Source organism: Pelmatolapia mariae, linkage group LG16_19 (genome assembly GCF_036321145.2).
Source record: "Pelmatolapia mariae isolate MD_Pm_ZW linkage group LG16_19, Pm_UMD_F_2, whole genome shotgun sequence".
NCBI classification, from domain to species: domain Eukaryota; kingdom Metazoa; phylum Chordata; class Actinopteri; order Cichliformes; family Cichlidae; genus Pelmatolapia; species Pelmatolapia mariae.
The window spans coordinates 53,257,865-53,278,183 of NC_086241.1; the positions used below are offsets into that span (position 1 = coordinate 53,257,865).

General features: G+C 40.4%; 2 protein-coding genes across 3 annotated transcripts in view; one reads left to right on the forward strand and one right to left on the reverse strand.

The window, feature by feature from the left end:
• Window positions 1-2,148: 2,148 nt before the first annotated feature.
• LOC134644068 (mitochondrial basic amino acids transporter) lies at window positions 2,149-9,094 on the forward strand. 2 transcript variants are annotated; one of them, XM_063496743.1, is made up of 4 exons: window positions 2,149-2,581; window positions 4,200-4,243; window positions 5,270-5,353; window positions 5,927-9,094. In XM_063496743.1, the coding sequence occupies exons 1-4, from the start codon at window positions 2,548-2,550 to the stop codon at window positions 6,695-6,697; spliced, it is 933 nt and encodes a 310-aa protein (XP_063352813.1). In that variant the 5' UTR covers window positions 2,149-2,547; the 3' UTR covers window positions 6,698-9,094. The 2 variants fall into 2 exon arrangements, with proteins under 2 accessions (XP_063352813.1, XP_063352814.1); XM_063496744.1 differs by lacking the exons at window positions 2,149-2,581; window positions 4,200-4,243 and adding an exon at window positions 4,383-4,978.
• Window positions 9,095-9,433: 339 nt separating this feature from the next.
• Window positions 9,434-20,319, reverse strand: part of fancm (FA complementation group M) — a 39,586-nt gene continuing 28,700 nt past the window's right edge. The window contains exons 14-24 of the mRNA XM_063496742.1: window positions 15,583-17,452; window positions 15,393-15,481; window positions 14,479-14,547; window positions 14,180-14,290; window positions 12,305-12,470; window positions 12,077-12,183; window positions 11,494-11,963; window positions 11,263-11,356; window positions 10,617-10,965; window positions 10,022-10,316; window positions 9,434-9,935 (exon numbers count right to left, since the gene is read on the reverse strand). Of these exons, the coding sequence (XP_063352812.1) occupies window positions 9,809-9,935; window positions 10,022-10,316; window positions 10,617-10,965; window positions 11,263-11,356; window positions 11,494-11,963; window positions 12,077-12,183; window positions 12,305-12,470; window positions 14,180-14,290; window positions 14,479-14,547; window positions 15,393-15,481; window positions 15,583-17,452 (3,747 nt within the window). The 3' untranslated portion in view covers window positions 9,434-9,808. The remainder of the gene's footprint in view (window positions 9,936-10,021; window positions 10,317-10,616; window positions 10,966-11,262; window positions 11,357-11,493; window positions 11,964-12,076; window positions 12,184-12,304; window positions 12,471-14,179; window positions 14,291-14,478; window positions 14,548-15,392; window positions 15,482-15,582; window positions 17,453-20,319) is intronic.

Sequence of the window (20,319 nt, forward strand, 5' to 3'; positions counted from 1 at the left end):
ACGTGACTTAGTTGTTGGTGCCAAGTAGGCTGATCTACGTATCTCAGCAACTGTTGATCTGTTGGTATTTTCCCCCACAACTATCCAAGGTTTACAGGGAATTATACCCCGAGTGCCAATGCCTTGTTGATGCAAGAGGTCAAAGGAGAATGGCCAGGCTGCTATGGGTTGATAGGAAGGCAACAGTAATTCAAATAATCACTGGTTACAATCAAGGTATGCAGAAGAATATCTCCGAATGCACCAAGCAGACAGGCTACAGCAACTACAGCATTTGTGTCAAACTAACAGGAACAGGAAACGGGAAACTGAGGCTACTATTCACACAGGCTCACCGGTATTGGACAATAGAAGACTGGAAAAACACAAATTCTGAATCTCGATTTCTGCTGTTTCACTCGGATGGTAGATTGAGAACTTGTGACAGCATGGATTCATCCTGCCTTTTATAAGTGGTTCAGGCTGCTAGTTGTGGTGCAATGATGTGGCACATTTTGGGCCCCTTAGTACCAGCTAAGCCACAGCCTACCTGAGTATTGTTCCCATCCATCCCTGAACCCGTCAGATGTACAGATGCCTGTACCCATCTTCTGATGACTGCTTCCAGCAAGCGAACGTACCATGTCACACATGTCGCAAAGCTTGAACATGACAAGAAGGTTAGTATTCAAATTGGCTCAGGAGTCGTCAGATCTAAATCGAACAGAGCACTTTTGGGATGTAATGGATTGAGAGAGTCGTATCATAGATGTTAAGTGTACCTGATAAAGTGGCTAGTGAGTATACATAATGTGCAGTGCTGTGTTTTAAATGTTTCTGTAGTAACACAGACAAAGTCATTTTTTCCCCACAATGTCTTAAAACACAAGAGCATTAGCATTTAGTATTACTGACAGAACCACAGACTCATGTAACACATTTACATACAACAGTAGGAAATGCACGGGATATTGTTTAAGACTATATGAACACAGGTTACCATAGATAATATAGAAAATAGTGCATTGTATGCAGTTAAGTTAAAGATTTTGATCTAAATGTAATTTAAATTGATTGGTATTTTAAGATAAAATGATGAGTGACGGCCTCTTTTTAAATGTGCAGTGCTCAATGTTAAATGTGGGAATGTGCAAATTAAACTGTAACGGTAATAAAGATAACTCTAATTTTCATAAAGATAGGCTTAAAAGTAGTAAGGAGAAATCATTATACTGCTATCTACTGCCTGGCTTGAAAGCAAGAGATTATAAAATGTAGTTCTGTTGCTGTCTGCATTTATGTGGAGCTTTATGTATCACTGAAAGAATGCACAAAGCAAAGATGGTATGGTGTATGTATAGATATATTCTTTGTACAAGTGCTCCTGGAAACAAACAGAATCATCTGCCATCTGCATTCTTATCGTGCTGCAGAAGCCATACTCCTAAGAGAAAACATACTTATGCATGGCAGACCAAAGAGTAAATCAGTGCACCATACCTCCCTGCAGCTCTTATTTTTTTTCTTCATTTTTTTTCTTGCCCTTGCTGATGGTCTCTCCTCTTCCACAACTCCCCATAAACAGGTGTTAGCCTAAAGTATATTACTTACACCAGACAGGAAGTATGTCAAATACATGGTCAACAGTAGTGTTGTCTTACTGTTGGCATGTTCTGATTCACAACGAGAGCTGCCAGCAGAACGCGCAGTTATATTACTCATGTCAAGTCAAAGTCAAGTCCCTGTTGTTTATGCAGCATTCTGAAAACAACAGGGAAATACGTGAAGTATTTTCCAGACACGCACATTTATATTATTGGGCATAAAACACCTGCTTCCAAAAGTCACAAGGCCACACAACGTGACTAAGCAAAAATAAATAAAATCACATTGAAAAATACAATTATGATAAAGCCAAAAATGTTATAAACATAACGTTTAAGCTATAAACCATGACTGGATGATTTATTGTTACGTCAGTCTATGTATTCAAACTACATTATAACTACACAAATTGCCACACAAATTGCCTCACAAGGCTGATGAGGACCACAGTTGATGTGACGGTAGCTTCAGACATTTGGTGTAGGTGATGTGCCCACTGCAGCAGCCAATGGGCGTGAGGGGCGGACAGTACCAACTAGGGGAGGGCTCTGGGGGAGTTGTCCGCTTCTAAATAATCCGATTGGGCCGTCTTAAAAAGGGCGAACGCTTCTTTTCTACTTTGAAAACCCGCCTTCTGCCGCGGTACAGAAATAGAAAGGTTTGCCTGAAAGAGCACCTCTATAGAGGGAGAGGAAGGGACATCAGTGAGAAGAAAACTGCTTTATTTCAGTTTCGCGTCCGAGCGATTAGCCAGAGACCTTTATCTTCCGTTTGCTGAGCATCAGCAACGTAAAGGAGGCTATTACCTAGCTAACCAGCCTGGCTGAACACCAAGCCGGGGGGTCGTAAATAGCAAAGTTTACACAGATACCGAGAAAGCATTTCCCACTTACGCCTCTTTAATTACGTTTATCAGCCCTTAAGTTAGCCTGACACCTTCCAGTCGTTGCATTTTTTGAGGGAATGGCACTGGACTTCGCTGCTGGATGTGTAGGAGGTGAGTAGCAGCTAGCCACGTTAACAGGTTGACGCTAGCATTAGCATTAGCCACCTTTCTGTTTTTTTCCATCGTCAAGTGGGGAAAAGCTCAAGCTGTTGTTGCGGTGTAATTTGTGCCGTGCCGTGATTTCTCGATTTACACCCAGCTAGTTTACCTGATAACATTGTAAACCCACATGAATGACAGGTTGAATACTAATAACACAGGAGCTGGGTGCTTTTAGACACCCCAGCTCAACGTTATGTTGCAGTGCTAATGTGAATTTATTCCCAAATCCGCAGCACCCACGTAGAGATTGCTGTTTATAGTCGACATTTATCATATATCTACGTGTCAATCAAACTTTCACACGTCCAGGAAGCCCCAGAAATGTGAAATGATCGTGATCTCAGCTTCTCTTTTTAGTGATTATCGGGCAATTTCCCCCAAATGTCTGCACTGTGGGAATTCCTTTCATCATGCCACTAACCCATTCCACAGTAGGGAGTCACCATGAGGAGAGGCGGCGGTCCGCAGAAAGTTAAGCTCATGCATTCATCTTTGCCTCACACATAACCCCTGTGGGAATTTTGCAAGCTGTTTTTCAGTGTTCAAGGACAGGTCTTCCCAAAGTCTGTTGGATCCCAGGTAGAGTTACTGTACTGTAACTTAGTGTTAGATAAGTTAACCTTCATCGAGAGAGTCAGTAGTGCGGTGTAGAATGACTGTACTACAGTACTACTAGTACTACTCTCTCTCTTGAACGGCTTAACATGTAGCTGATTACAAGATACAAAGAAATGGTACCAGATTTTGACTAACATTAAACTATTTATATAGAATAGTCTGAGAAATTATTTTTTAAGGGAATAAAAAGTTCAGATATTGCTTTATCAGTGCATATTAGTTATACATGCAGTATGTAAGTTACTGCTAGAGTAAAATAATGAAGTTATTTTTTTAACCTTCCCCTAATGGCTTTACATCAGTTTCCCAACCTAGTTGACAATTTAGCATGAACACATGGCAGATTTAAATCACCCCAAGTGTTTTAAACTATGATTTGTTTACAAAGAGGCTTTTTATTTGCATAACATACTTATCTTTAGAAAATCAGTGGTTTTATTTCTGGTGCATTATCCTCATGTTGGTGTGCAGTCTTTGAAAACATCTGATATGAAGACAGTGTTGTATAATGATTTTCTGGCATATTGACACAAGTCAAGGACAGGCCAGTGTTGAGCTTTCGTCAGTGTTAAGCTTTCGTCACTTCGTGCAGTGCAGTGACCAGCTGATGACGGCTCCATCTCATGATGGACAGGTGTCTGTTGCAACTACTGGACCAAAAGCCATCTTCTTTTTCCAAACTCAACCCATCAGTGAATTTGTACCTTTATAACTCTATTATTATATTGTGGCTCTTTTCTTAAGAGAAGAAGTCCATGGGATATATGATGACCTTGTGTGCACTGGGATTACTTCTGTATGACATGTTTTCCACCCACTGTCTCTGCTCTAACACAACAACTTGTTGCATGTTGTGGTCTGGTGATCATCTCTTGAGTTTTTAATAAGAATAGTTCAGTGAAATGGTCAGTCGTTCATTCCTGTCTCTTTTTTTGTTTTTGTTTTTTAGGTGCTGCTGGTGTTTTGGTTGGGCATCCGTTTGATACTGTAAAGGTGGGTGTCTGCTGCATCCTCTTTGCTGTTTGCTCATTAGTCACAAAAAAAAAAACAATGCAGTACTTTGCTGACAGCCTTAATTTAAATCCAGATAAGCTGAGAGTACACGATGAGCCCAAGAGAGGAATGGGATGACTGAGCAAGAGGAATAAATCTTCTGATTAGTTAGAGTTCAGAACGGGACAGTACGTTCACTTCTTTACAGATTTCAATGAAACCGTCATTTATCAAAGGATTTGTGGGGAGGTTAATTAGCTGAATAACTAGTAGTCACATAGTCTATATAATCATCACTATGTACCTGCAGAGTCCCACACGATTTTATATGCATTAAAGTTAGTTGTAGTTGTTAAGGTTGAAATCCAATTCATTTTTATCCCATTTTTTTCATGATCTGTGGTTGAGGCATAGGATTTATGTAAATGAACCTAAAAACATAGTTTTTCTTTACTTAATGCCATTCGCGTATTAATGTTGCATAGACTGGATTAAGCAGTGGCAAAGTGAGGACGTTTTGAAGTGAGAGACTTGTGTGAATGTGGAGCATCTGCTTTAGAGGCAAGCAGTGAGAGAATGGTTTGGTTATAGTTCTTTTACACCCTTGCTTTCAATGTCATTTCTCCCTGAGCCGGTGTCTGCTTGGGGCTCGGAGGCTGTCTTTAACAGCAACAGTGTCACTGTGTTGTAGATGAGAGAGAGAAATAAACAACCTCTCCACGGAAATGTGACCTAGTAAGTATGGTCCAGGTCTTTCTTTCTCTCACCCACTGTTCTGTCTTGAGATATTAAAATATAAAGCACCGAAGACATTTTGTTCTTTTTACAGCTTCATACTCGGTTAATGTTTTTCTTATTCTCCCACATGTTGCAACCCCCCTTTATCATCCTTTGTTTTTCTTCCTGTTGACTGCTTGTGTCCCTGAAAACCTGTATTACACAGATCTTGGTTTGTAGTTACTGTGGTCTTCTTTGGCCTTTTTCCAGTTTTTACTCCGATGTTTACACGAGTTCTGTCATCCACAGGTGCGGCTTCAGGTTCAAAATGTGAACAAACCTATGTACCGTGGGACGTTCCACTGCTTCCAATCAATCATACGCCAGGAGTCGGTGAGTTTAAATTTGTTAGCACAGCGCTCGCTTTAAATTAAATAGGTTACATTTAAATACGTCCTTGGTGTTAAGCTGGAGTTGTTTATTATCTGGAGAATCTCCTGTGCACTGATTAAAGTGTTTAGTTGCTGTCCCGTCTCTCAGTAAAGGCATTAGGCAACGTGGGCGAGGTGGGGGGTCTCTGTTAGCTGGGGTCAATGAGGAGCTTATTCCTGGACGAGCTAAATAAAGCTTTGGACATCATGCTATTTTTGCTAAGAGGGGGCATGGCATGACCTCATGGCTGTTTCACATGGATGTCCTTTATTCCCCCCACAGTAATATTCAAACGTAAGGTGGTTTCTCAGCTGTTTATGTACTTGTAAAATAAATGATGAGGATGTATTTGAGAAGTAGCTTTATTAGCAAATGGAAATTATTAGACTATATGCAACCCATAATTATTTGCTTTAGCCATATTAGTAATCCATTACTGATAACACCTGGAAAAAAGTGCACTGCTTCCTGTAGCCTCCTTACTTTTCCTGTTTTTATAGTGTTGATCTGACTCAGTAACATCTGTGTTTGCAGGTGCTGGGTCTGTACAAAGGTATTGGCTCTCCAATGATGGGTTTGACCTTCATCAATGCTATAGTTTTTGGTGTCCAGGGAAACACAATGCGCATGCTTGGCCGTGATACACCTCTCAACCAGTTCTTGGCTGGAGCCTCTGCTGGAGCTATCCAGTGTGTCATTTGCTGTCCAATGGAGCTGGCCAAGACACGTATGCAAATGCAAGGAACTGGAGAGAAGAAGTCTAAGAGGAAAATGTACAAGAACTCCCTGGACTGTCTGGTGAGAATCTACAATAAGGAGGGGATCAGAGGGATCAATCGTGGTATGGTTACCACCCTGGTGCGCGAGACGCCGGGTTTTGGCGTGTACTTCCTTGCGTATGATGTGCTGACACGCTCACTGGGTTGTGAGCCAGAAGACCCCTACATGATCCCCAAGCTGCTGTTTGCTGGTGGCATGTCAGGCATAGCTTCCTGGCTGTCCACCTATCCCGTGGATGTGATCAAGTCACGCCTGCAAGCGGACGGGGTTGGCGGCGTTTACCAGTATAATGGTATCATGGACTGTGTCAGGCAGAGCATACAAAAGGAGGGGTGGAGAGTGTTCACTCGTGGACTGACGTCCACTTTGCTCCGTGCATTCCCAGTGAATGCCACCACATTTGCCACTGTGACTTTGTTCTTAATGTACATGCGCGAGGGTGGAGAGTGTAGCATTCCAGACTCTGAGCCGCCGTCTGTCCAGCTGCAGCCTCTGCAGACGCAGACACAGCCGACCAGCATGTAAGCTGGGGTGCAACAGTGAGTGTTATTAATTTTTAAGCAAACCTATCTGTAGACAGTTTTTACACAGGTCAAGGATCTGTTAATTATTGTCCACAATCACAGAGGAGAGCTACATTTTGGGTAAGCATCTGTCCATAAAGCTTAAACCAAGTGGTCTCACATAGTATTTAAATAATATATATTTTAAGAGAAAAGCTGCACTTGTAAATATGTTCTCTTTGCTTTTGTACATATTTTGCTTTTTAAAGCAAATTTAAATAAACTTGACAGTTACAAGAGTTACTGTAACATACAGTGACGGTTACAGATGTCCCGAAAATGTTGAACACTTTGATCCTAATGATGCCGTTTTCATCCTATAATATTACACACAGTACAGCGTTTGGTATATTTGTGAATCGGTGCTGTTTATACTGTTACTTTCTACCATTAGTAAAATGAAGATGATTTTCAGGGTAATTTTTAATTGTCAAAAATTATCCTGTTTAGCATCATGTGAACACTGTTTTGTAGCATCTTGTGTAAACTGTTACACGCAAATTTTCATGCTCATTAATGCTTCATGTAGCTTGAACTGGATTAGGCAGAAATTCTAAAAGGTAAATAAAATAAAAAAAATCACAATGCAGTTTTTTTAACCTAAAGATCTCCCCCCTCTGCCCGAAGTCGCTAGACAAACATTGGCTTGCGCACATGCCTTGAAATGTGCACAGAAGACGAGCTGTGATTTCGGGCTCTAGCTACTACAACTACTGAGCCACTGATAATCGCTAACAGAGGGTTAAACTGTCGCTTGTACTGAATGACCATTGCTGTAATGTTCAATCAAGAAAAATGGTTACGAAAACTAGGTTTAAAGGCCAGTCGCTTTTCTTTCCAGGAAAGAGGGTGAAATTTTAGAAGCGATTGTCTACATTGCTGCTGGGGATCAGACTTGTGACTTCTTAACATCCCCTTACAGCCAGAAGTAGCCACCGCAGTCATGTGTTGGAAGAGTATCAGAACAAAATTCATCAGTCCTCAGCTGGAATGTAAACTGGAAAAAAAAAAAGTGTCTTGACTTTTTTCATTTCAGTCAGGCATTTCACCATCATAATCTCACTGAAAAGATGCGATTGGCTAAAATCTCTGACGCTAGATTTTGTTTTGGGGTTTTTTTTGGCAGAAAATTCAAATTTTTGGACGATGGAGTGTTGAACCTTCTGGTGAAATAAAAAAAAATGATACACTTGGCTTTAAAGGGTTAAAGTTGTTTTGTTATTTTTGGGGGGGGGGGGGGTTAAGCCCTATGATGCCAAAAAATTTCTGCCTACACCAGCTTTACCTCCCTCGTAGCTGAGTTAATTCTGGCTGCTGTATAAAGTTTCAAGTTTGCAATTACCACAAACTTTTTATACCACTTCTTTGACTGTAATATCTGTACAGAGAGAAAGTTTGTAATGAAAAATATTGGAGGCTCTGATGGTGGTCTGTTGCAGTACGACATAAGAATTTCTGATGGTCAGAAAAAATAACAGTGTAATATTTTCTTTGTTTGAGGCGGTCATTGTAAAACCAAATCGGATGCAATGTAATCATGTTGTGGACATTGTAGTGTGTCCAAAGAAAGCACCTTACGGTATGACATTAAGCATGTGTATGGTTAAAAATACATTTTGGCAATCACAATTCCTCCCAATGGATTTTACAATTCCTATAAAGGGAAGATTCTCTTGCAGTTTGCCTAGACCAGTCAAGTACACTAATTTCTGCCACCTAGAGGCAGAGAAGGTAATGGCTCCTGTATTTTTAACCTTTGTATTTTAACTAAAAAAAAAGTGTTTTTCTGCATAGTTAACAATTGACATTCTTCAGGATTAAAATGAGCATTATACCCAGCCAGCCTGCAGCAAGTGCATTCTCACACACACACCTCTATATTAGATATTCACAGGAAAGGTGTCCTAAATACAGAAACCATTACTTTCCCTTTATGTAAATGATCTACATCTTTACAGCTCACTGACCTCCAGGTGTAGCTTAGCCCGGAGTGCCGGGTCAGATGTGGAGGTCTTAAAAACTGCTTTGGATTTGTCCAAAGAGAATGTACATATTGAATGTGGCAGTTTTCTTTATCTTTTTGTTTAGTTTTTTTTGCTTTGTGAGAACTCTAGACTTCAGATTTTACTTTAATGCATCCATGTGTTGTTATCGCGTTTTTTCCACAATGTTTTTGCCTGTGGGTTTATTTTTATTGGCAAGTAATTCCTGATACCTCTGTAAAAGAAAATGCTGCTGTAAATATCTGATGTTGCTATTGTGTTTGTACTGTTAACAACTTGTACAATACCTTTCACCAAAGTAGAACATGTCATTTAAAACCCCAAAGGAGAATAGTGAAATAAAACACTTTTCTTTTTTCCTTTTTTTTTTTTTTTTTTTTTTTTGGGCTGGGCATTTTTAAGTTTGAACATTTGGAAACCCTACAAATTATTAGGCTTCTAACAAACCCCCCACAATAAAGTTTTAAGTGAATGAAAGAATGAGCTGTCTCAATTCAGTAAAAAAAAAAAAAAGTGATGTAATAAACATCACATTTTTTTTGCTTTCGTGGTCTGTTAGAAGGAAACAGACTGACCTCTAGAGGAAGTAAGCTGATATCAAAGAAGCTCAATGCGGGTATTGGAAAAGATTTCCTTCTCAAAATGTGGCACAAAACTACTTTAATAAACACATAAAATATAGTTTATTAAAGAAAACAAACATCCATTATTATGTTATTCAAGTTTCAATTATTGAATTCTTACCAATGCTGCTTAATACTACCTTACAGGTCAACTGTACACTTTGAAGAAACCCAATGTGTTCTTTAACATAAATATAAAGTTGAGTGTTGTGCCCCTTCAACTTGATGTGCAAAAAGGATGAACCAAGATCCTGAAGCTCTTCTCTCATTGAGAGATCATATTAAATGCAGTCAACGTATTATTCTAACTGCTGTCTTCCTGAGACAAAGACAGAAAGAAGCAGAAGAATGTATGAAGTGAAAAGAAATACACATAAGGATAAATGAAAAAAAAAAAAGATGTATTTCAGTTTGTAGAGTCCCAGCAGTGTTTTTTCCAGCAGCATGCTAGCTGTTCTTTCCTGATTTTGACATATTCATGAGGAAGGAGTCACAGGAGTAGCGCAGGAACCGATAGATCTCCTCTGCTTTGGGTCGACTCATACACCCTCCCTTCTGTATGGCTTCTATCGGGCTGCAGGGAGGAAGCAGGTAAAGAAGAGATGACGTACTGAAGAAGAAGAAAGTGTTCATAATTTGATACAACACAACGTCCATCACCTGTTTATTAGCTGGGCGATCGATGTGAAGTTGTGGCTCATGTTGAGAGCTTGAACATAGTTAACTGAAGGCAAGCTCAAGTAGAGCTGCAGTGCTTGCTGCCTATGCTGCCCTTTGACTTCCACTGGTATGCCGATGCCGTGACCCTTGCGGTGCTCCAGACGTGCCACATCTGCCAGCAGCCCGGCACTCTCTTCAGCACCGTCGCTCCACAGCAGGCGAACCCCTGATCGCACTAGCACCGCCAAAGTGCTGTCAAAGTAGCGAGTTCGCTGAAAGGGACGAGATGCCTCACCTGGGACAGTGACGGTTAACATAAAGATCAGAAAGACATTGTCTCATGCAGCAATCATTCAGTCTAATCCTCTGTTAATTCAGCTGAGTGAATTTGTGGAAAACGCTGCTAAATTCTGTCCATTTAAACCAAATGCACCCTCCCAATTTGGCGACCTATTTGATGTGTGCCATACAGATGCTGTTTCAACCCTCCAGCATGCCTACATCCACTCACAGGCTCCAGTAAATATTCTTATTTACAATTTACCATAAGGGCTGCAAAATTACAAAGAAAATGAGCCACACTTTGAAAACGTACCGGTCTTGGTTCGGTCTTTTTCCACTATGATGCACACGCGCTCAAACAACCCCTGCAAGCTGTTCACTCTTTCCGCCAGTCGCTTCCGGTTCTGTGCCGCAGCCAGATCTGATTGGCTCTGCCTTTCCACCGCCATGCGGTTGCTGACAATGAAGTAGCTGCTGTCCAAAGAGCAGACGTGGACGGTGGCTGCGTGTCGCTGACGCAGGCTGGTCAGCAACTCCACCCCGCTACTGATGCAGCGACTGTCCACCAGGATGCAAACAGACCCAGATGGAGCGGAGGTTTCACTCACTATTAAATCCTCAGCTGTGGTCTTTTGAGGAGCCAATGAAGTGGCTGGGACTGCCTGTGGAAATGAAAGGAAAAACACCTTATACTTGATTTAAACCTGTGGTGATAACAGGTTAAAAAACTCAATATAATATGCTCCTTGGTCCCAGAAAAAAAAAACGGTTACACAATTTTTTTCCCTCATAATTATTTATGTTTATCTTCTGTCCCTCATAGTGGACATGGAGTCTTGTTTGATAACAGAAGATATGATGTAACGTAGTGATATTGTTTCTATTTTTGTGTGGTTTTTTGGTATGAATATTACCAGAAACAGTTAGGAATGTGTATGTCTCTTCTTGTCTGCTCATACCTGTGATTGCTTCTTTGAGGAAACTTGCAGTTGTGACTCCACAAAGTCTAGCTCGTCAGAGAGGAGATGCTGATTTTCTATCCTCTGGCGACACCTTCAGGAGAGAGAAAGAAAGACAATCTCAGAATTGTTACTAACTACACACTCATCCTTCCATTCTCTTCTGCTTATACAAATTCACGGCCATGAGGAGGATGGCACTCGCTCTTTATTACTTTATTATAACTTCACCTCTCATTTTGCTGTTCTTCACTCACAGAGCTCCTTTGTGCTTTGCTCAACAGTGAGACCTTAGAAGATAACGACACAGCTTTCTTTCCTTCTTTCCCACAAGGCTCTGGTGGTACCATCTTTGGCAATGAAGGCAACACACCATTTCCTGCTTTGAGAGCCCTCTCTTTACTAACTTCATCTGTCTCCTCCTCACTGGAATCATTCATTTGTATAACCCGTGTGCGTTTAGTTTTCATCTCGGCTCTCTGTTCTGGTGGAGGCTGAGCTCTGGTTTTTGTGCTGCCTCTTGCTCTGGCGTTGTGCAGGAAAACGCGGCGCCTGGTGGGATACTGCTTTCTCCCGTTCACAAACGAGGCCTCGGGCAGAAGGTCAACATCGTCAGCATCTTCCTCACTGGTGCCCACCAACTCCACATCACTGCCCACTACAAAGCTGTCCTCTTCATACGTCTCATCCATCTCAGGCACCTGTTTCCACACATTAAGAATGTGGCATCCTTAATTAGACTACCAATCATCAAAGCCAGTTAGTATTTTGTTGCTTTGTGTATCTTTTAAAATGTATTTATTTGTTAGTATACCTGGGAAAAGATGTCCATGTTGTGATGTCTTCTGTTGGAAATTTTGAATTTGCCCTGGACTGCAGGGCTTCTTACTGACTTCAGGTACACTCCATGCATCTCTGAGTCTGACAAAGAGGAGAACAGACAGAGAGCCAAAGTGTAAATATCACAGCATGACTCACTCAGCCTCTTATCGAACTGCTCAGAAGGAGAGAATTCAAAAAAGAAAAGAAAAATGTGTTGTACCATTCAGGCCCTGAGTGAATTGTGTGTTGTCGACCACAAAACCGTTGAGAGACTGATTCTGTTCTTCTCCATCCTCCTCATCAGACGAGACTTCTACCCCTTCCTCGACCTCTGACAGCTGTGCTTCTTCATCCAAAAACTGACGCCCTTTTCGGCATTTGCCACGCTGACAGAGGAAGGATGGAAAATGTCAGTGATGACGGATGCTGAAGGTGCCAGTCGCAGATTTGTAATGACTTGACTTTTTTATGAAAGGAAAAATGGATCACGATGTCGTGTAACAATCTTTAAAAAGAGACAGCGGTATGTTTTGTCATATAATTGAGCTTTTTAAAAATGTTGGATGTAGTGTAACCATTAAAATGAAAACACCAAACACTAATAAACTAATAAAAAATGTGAATTTTGAGCTTCCTTTAATTTTGCAGAGGTTTATTGTGAGTTTCAGCTCACTCATCACTCTCACTGCTTTCAGGACACAGCAGGCAGCTTTTTTAAGAAGCTCTAAGACCCTCTAAGCTTTAAAACCTCAGCACCAAACTACAGACAGGCACATGCAGAGGTAAGAATGGCAGAACACCTAAAGAGCCACATATCTACCTAAGGAGCTGGTAGTGAACCGTAGAAATGATGATGAGTGTACACTACTGTGCTCATTTCATTATATTTGCTACGGAAATGGGAAACAGGTGCAGCAAACACACGGAAATGCAGTATATAAGGCTAAAACAGAGTTTGTAAAATTCTAATGAGGTTGATTGTCCATATTTGGTGTGACCACCTTTTTCTTCAACACAGCCTAAACTCTGTTGGCAAGTTTTTTTGATAATTTCTTTAAGTAGTCTTCAGGAATAGATCTCCAGGCTTCTTGAACGACATTCAAACTCTTCTTTAGGTGCTGGCTGTCGTCTGCTCTGATAAGATGATCCCACACTGCTTCAATAATTTTGAAGTTCCGGCTCTGGGAAGGCTGCAGATGGTTCTGCCTTTCAGGTTGTGCCTACTATGCCGGTGTATTATTGGTTAGTTATGTCACCTGCCTGTTAGTATATTTTATGTGTATTTTGTATTTTATGCTTTATATTTGTATTTATTATGGCTCTTAACTCATTCTGTGAAGCACTTTGGCATGCCTGTGGTTTTTAAATGTGCTATATAAATAAAATTGTATTGTATTGTATTGTATTGCAGACCACCACTGCTGCACCCGTCTTTTGTTCTCCTAAGTACATATAAATGATTTGATCCAAAATTTTAAATTTGGATCCAATACTTCAAAAGGCCCATTGCCAATAATTTTCAGTCTAATTCCTGTGTAACTTGGCCACTTTCCTCCAATTTTTTAAGGAAACACTGCACACCATGCCAAGATATGCTAAGTTCCCAGCTAAAAGCTCCTTAGGAATCACCTTGTTGGTGCAAAAATACTATTTCATAACTGTCAACTAAAGAATTAAGGAACACATTACCTGTTTTGTCATAGGCTGCTAGTAACAAAAAGCCTAAAGACATAGTGCCCCCCCACAAAAAAAAAATCCTCTGAAAATGATCAGGTAAAAGCTGTGGACTGAAAATTAGTGAAAAATAGCCTTTTAAGACCATCACAAAGTCTGGAGAACTGTTGCTCAAGACCATCCGTCCATCCATGAATGGCTTTCTGGGGAAAAAGGCAGGGTACAGTTCACCACTCTGTCCAGAGCTGAGATGGATGGATGGATGAAGACTTTTCCATAACACTGCAGTCATTTCAAAATGGCATTCCCCACTCACATTAGAAACCTAAATACGAGCCATGTTTATATTGTGTTTACAGTTACATGAAAACACGGATCTCAGATCACAGCATCCGGCTGAGCCATCTGTTGCTGTACAAACCTTGGCTTTGGCCCCTTTCCTTTCAGCTCTCTGCACTGTGGCTCTGCACATGGAAACAGATTCATTCTGGAAATCATCATCAGAAACAGATTCGCCTCCCGTTTCATCAGACTGGAACACAGAGAACAAATTGGTGAAATACTGAAAACTGTTAGTAGTTTATGACATATTATTAGATAATGAGCACTTGTAGAAACAGCTTTAAGTGATATATGGAGCACGAGTAATTAAATCACATCATCTGTGTTGAATAGATTGAACCATGTGCTACGCATTACTGTTAGTCATGAAGAGCTTACAGTATTGAGTGCAGCAGCATGTTTTCTTTTCACTACCACGGGAGAGTCCACATCACTGTTGATCTTAGACTAGGAAAGACAAGACATGCTACATGTTAGATACAGCATAGAGCAATCTCCCCCTGATTACAAGCCTGGGAATGAATGATAGAAGCAAATTGTCTGAATCAGATACCTCCTCATATCTCTTTTTTTGTCATATATGCCTTGTTTATTGCAAAGTGAGCAGCAACTAATTGTTTACTACTAGTTAAAAACTCTATAAAGGAGGCCTAAAGTGCTTCTCCTTATCTTTTGTATTAGTTATACTTCAATAATATTGGATGTTCATATTAAACAAGGCCAAAGTGTCAAACAATCTGAGGCCACTCAACCCCCATCTACATGCTGTTCAGATTTTGTGTGTGATCTGCAGCCAATCAGAAGAAAGCTGTCCTAAAGGGGGGAAGGGAGCAAAAACTGTTTGTGACATACAGTGCGTAAACTTAGATGCTACACCCACTGTCCCAGCACAAGATTAAATAAGGATTATTCACGAATCACGCAATGCTCTAGGTCAGTATATGAACTATGTAGCTGGAGCATAAAAGCTCCCCATTAATACAAAAATGCAGCTAGACTAAAACCAAATTGCTCCACTGTTGTGTATGTAAATGTTTTCCTGTTTAAAGCAATACCTTGGGATTTTGGCCTACCTTGTACAACAACACCTTTGAAAATTCAAAATGAAAAACACTAAACAAAACACAAAGTCTAGCTTTACCCATTTGAAGAGAGGATGCTGAAAACTAAATGAGTTTCAGACAGAAATGTTTTACATTTTTTGTTACAGCCACTAGGAATGCTTCTGAAATGTATGGCATTTTAAAAATTAAAAGATCATCAGATTCTGGAAATATTCAGCACTTTCTCACCACTTCAGGGGATGATAAGGGGTTGACTTTGTTCGCATGTCTTCTTTTATGAAGCACAACTTCATCCTCGCTGTCACTGTTGCCCTCCACTAAGTAAGAAGGTGAGAGAAACAAGCAGGTAGATATAAATACGACTGGGTGAACCAACTTAAAATAAAAATGCTGTTTCTTTCTTTGAGATTAAACAAACCTGCATGAGGAGAAGAGCCAGAAACATGGTACGAGCCGTTTTCCTCATTAGGCCCTCTCTCTGCTACAGTGATGCCACATTGTGCTCGTCTGCGTTTCAAGCTGGAGGGCAGACCGGGCATTAAGGTTCGCTTTGCTCCCAGGGACATGATCGGAGATGGGAGTGCACAACTTTTAGACGACCTACATTCTGACAGCATTTGTGGTGTGGAATGCTTGGATTCGCTGCAGACTGGAGGTATTCTCTGTTTAGCAAAGCTGTTACAGGGAGTAGAAGAGTTAGACACAGCAGCCAAAAGTGTGGTGGAGTCAATCTGCTTTTTAGGCTGCGAAGACGCCAGCATACAAGGGGCAGGCACGCCCACTGCTTCATCTTCTTCCTCTGAGTCTTCCAGTGAATAGCCAAGCTCAAAATTGACTGAAAAAAAGTCATGGGTGCTGTTAAATGACTCAGGAGATTTAAAATGGGGTGTAACTGCACTGCCCGTCACTGAATTATCTGCTACAGTTTTAGTTTGTGCTAGTGTGTGCATATTAAGTTTTGTCACTGTAGTGTTATGGGTGTTTGTGTTCTGAATTATCAGCTTAGAATTTACAGTATGAGTCAAACCCTCGCTGAATGCCACTCCTTTTGATTCCACTGTCCTCAATCTGTGGGTGCCATCCGCTGACTGTGTAGTGTTACATGGGTTAATTGGAGTATGTTCGTGCACTGTTTCAGACTTCTTCTCCGTCGGGGATGTCGCGGGTGTGATGCGATCCAAAGGAGTGGGGATATCGGGAATGGTCATCTGCAGGAAGGCTTCATCGTCCTCGAATAGATCGATGCTTTCATCCATCTCCGAGCTGCACTCGGAGGCTTTGTCGTCTTTCAAAACACCATCTGTCAAGTGTGGTATTTCTTCATCCCTCATATCATCCCAGCTCTGTTTTTCCTCACTTACACCATCAGCTTCTACGTGAACCTGATCCTCCCTGAAGCCATTGCACTTTTCATCATCATCTGACACCTTGCTATCATCCCTGATATCATTAATATCATTTACGTCCTCCCCAAAAACCTCATCCCAAGTTGGGCTGTTGGCTGCTACACTGACAGGGTGCTTCTCCTGATTGGGAAAGTCAGGAGAGATTTTACCACAGTCTTTACCATTTGGAAGCTCATCTGGAGGCTTCTCAACTTCTCTCATTATCATCTTATCATCATCATCATCATCGTCGTCGTCGTCCACATCCAAGGTAAAGCTGACAAGGAAGGGCTGAGGAGGCTGTTGAGGAGAAAGACAAAGTGATGGAGGGGGCTCTAAGTCATCCACGAGTGATGGTGGAGATCGGGACAGGAGTTCCGCCACATTGGCCAGGATGACCTTCAGACTCTCATCTCTCCCTGGGAGGAGCTTATCACAGCAGGGCAGTGGGGCTGGATCCCATTTAGGAAGGTAGAACATTGCCTGAAGTTGAACATCTTCATCTTCATCACTTTTAGCAGGAAGCTGTGACAGATTGTCTAAATTCACAGGTTCTCCATCTGCTTTGATAAGGTCCTCAGTGACATTTTCACATTTATCAATATCAGCCTCGAGTTTTAAGTGGTCTGTGCTGTCATCATAAGGTATCTCATTATTATCTTCAGCAGGAGGCCTTTGTTTCATCACGGCCAATGTGGTTAATAACCCAGCTGTTCGTGTATTGCTCCCCTCAAATTCCTCATCGATATATTCCAGTTCAGACCAAGAGGAATGGGATGGTTTAGGTTTGTCGTTGGCAGTTTTGGTACAGGTCTTTGTGCCCTTCTGCTTTTTCTGTCTGCTTTTCACAGTGTCCTCTTTGTGGAGGTAAGGAAGAAGTTCCCGTTCGTAACAACATTCCCCCTGAACACGAACACAAACACACACAAACAAAAAGTTGAATAAGAAGCAATCTCGCTCCAAGAAAACATTTTGCATCTTTTCCTTAAGCACACACACATCATCTATCACATGTCATCTTGGCAAACCACATGACCTGGAAGTGATTCATCTAAAGTGGTTTCCTGCTTGGGTCAACAGGGTGCCATTGAGCCTGCAATCAGCAGGAGGATGACTTTTAGTGAACCAAAAGGAAAAGAAAGACACCTAACAAAAGTGGAGAGAAAAGTACAATTTCTGTCTAGATAGAAGTCAATAACACTGAAAGCAAGGACAACTTATCCACCGCATTACCAAAAGCTGATCTGATAAAAGGAAGTCTTGGTTATTTAGCACCATAGCCTGAACCACATGAAAAGAACAAATTACTCCAGTTTTAATCACTATAAGGCATTATATGGATTGACTCTTGAGTTAAGTCCCGAGCGTGTTTGTGCATTTGCTTTCCTGACCCATGACGTGCAGAATAAATTGCAGTTACACATCAGAGAAAAACAACAAACAAAATGTCCTGGACAAGATAAAAGCTACATCAAAGGTAGAATATTTCATCCTGAGTAAAATATGAACAATTTTAGTAACGGTAATCCACCTATTAATGAAGATATTTAGTTTAAAAAACAAACAAACAAAAAAACATGAACTCCATAATTGTGCTAGAGGAAAGTCATGGGATTACCCGAGTGACTGGAGTCACAATGAATGTCTGTAGCAAATCTCATGGTAAATCATTTAGTGGGTATCAACGTATTTGTGCAAGGTTTTTTTTTTTAAGGAAAGAGGAAATTTAGTGTGACAGGAAAACCTCACAAAATCAGCAAAGACATTATTATTCATCCTGTGGAAATGAATGATTGTGAAACTTGTAACAATCCATGTTACAGGTATTTCACTGGATTTGAATTAAACATTATGTTGCTGGTATGACAAAAACTGACATTTTTTAGGGAAAAAAATGAATCATTTGCACTAATAACCTTCTCATTTTTTTCCCCTTTTCATTCACTTTTAATTTCTCTTGCTCAAATGTGCAGCTAGTGCTCAGTTGGTTCTAGAGTATTCCTCCAAAATTACAGGGAAAGGCAACCTTGTTTAATTTATGAGTATTGAACTAAAGCACTCTGATTCTTGATCAGCAGGTTTCTAGTGTAAGACCTGGAGTCAGTATGGCGCCTGTTACACAATAAAGTTAAGTGAATGCGCGTGTGTGTGACATTTATCCTGGGAAAAACACACATGCTCCACAAATTACACGTCCTTCTTGATAATGCCTCAAAAACACTGTCACTTCACTTTAAAACAGCTTTTGCATTTCAGAGTGATTTATTGTCTTTAATGACTCTAACTAATTCAAATGTCTTCAAAGCTGAAGACATATTTTTCATTGAACATTTGGAATCTCTGGGAAATGTGGTTGGAGGATAAGGTGGTGATGTATTCATTTATGTAAACAGTGTGAATGTGTGCAACATGAATTTTAGGAACCCTTTTAGTTTTAGTTTTTGTTGTAGAACACTTTGTTTTTAAGTGTGCTAAACACAAGTTGTACTTACTTGACAACTCTGTGGTGACTTGCAATTTTTTTATTATTATTTTTTCTACACACCTTATACCGCCTCCTTTAATCCTTTAACAAAGCAAACTCACTTGCGGGCAAAGACTGAGCTGCTTGCAGTCGTCACACAGTGTAATTATCATTTCAGCACTTCACACCTGTGATTAAGAGCCAAATACTTTTCAGAGGTGAGGCTTTCCCTAGAAATATATATATAAAAAACTGGACTAGCTCTTTTAAACTCACAGCAAAGAAATGTGTTTTAATTTACCATAAGTAAACATAAAACTAAAACTATGTGTTGTGTTGCAAAAATAAAAATGACTAATACCAAGTGAAACAATACTATTAACTTACAAAACAAATCCCAAGAAATTGAGTTTTTTGTCACTACGGTTAAATTTGTAAACACAAAAAGCACAGGATGGATTTGATGGTTATGTTTATTAAGAATGGGATTAAGACTGTTCATATTATCGTGAGTCAGCTGCTTTCATAAAGTTCTGTAATATCATATGTTTGTATTACAGAACCTACTCAGAACATCTTAAATCTTGCCCATAGGTACACACTAATAATGTTTATTGTCACGGTTTTGTTTTTTTATCTCTGTAAGAGACTGATGAGCTTCTATTTACCTTCCTTATCTTCTAGCATCTGGTTTTTGATTAACATACACCTCCCTTGTAGAAAAAAAGATGGATTTTCTAATAATATTTGATGCCATTTTTGGATATTCTTGCTAAAAAGTAATGGATTGTGCTTCACTCATATAGGATTAACCTCAACCCCTGGCACTCAATTAATTAATGATCAGATTAAGTCGCCACATCTAGAAATGTTGCAGACAGAAATAACCTTGATGACGAGAACAGAGCGAGAGAAAGAGAGTGCTGTGTAGGCTAGAAGGGTCAGATGGTTCATATCGTTTCAGACTGCATGATGAGGGAAGCAGCAAAGTGGAAACTCCTCTCAGCTGATTATCTCATTGCACTACAACAACAGGAATTTGATGCTCATGAGCATACACAAAGAACTGTCATCTGTATTCATGGGTCTGCGTGACTTTGTTTCCAAACAAGCTAGGGCTCAGGATAAGAAATCTTCAAATGTCTTTGTCCTCAGCTTGTTGTACACCATTTGACTATGAATAATTGAAATGCTGATTTACAAGACTATATTTCAACGTATTTGGCCATGGCATCACAACTCAAAATAATGAAGGATGATCTAAAGACAGTTTCTGGGTTTTTTGGGTTTTTTTTTTAAAGCTAAT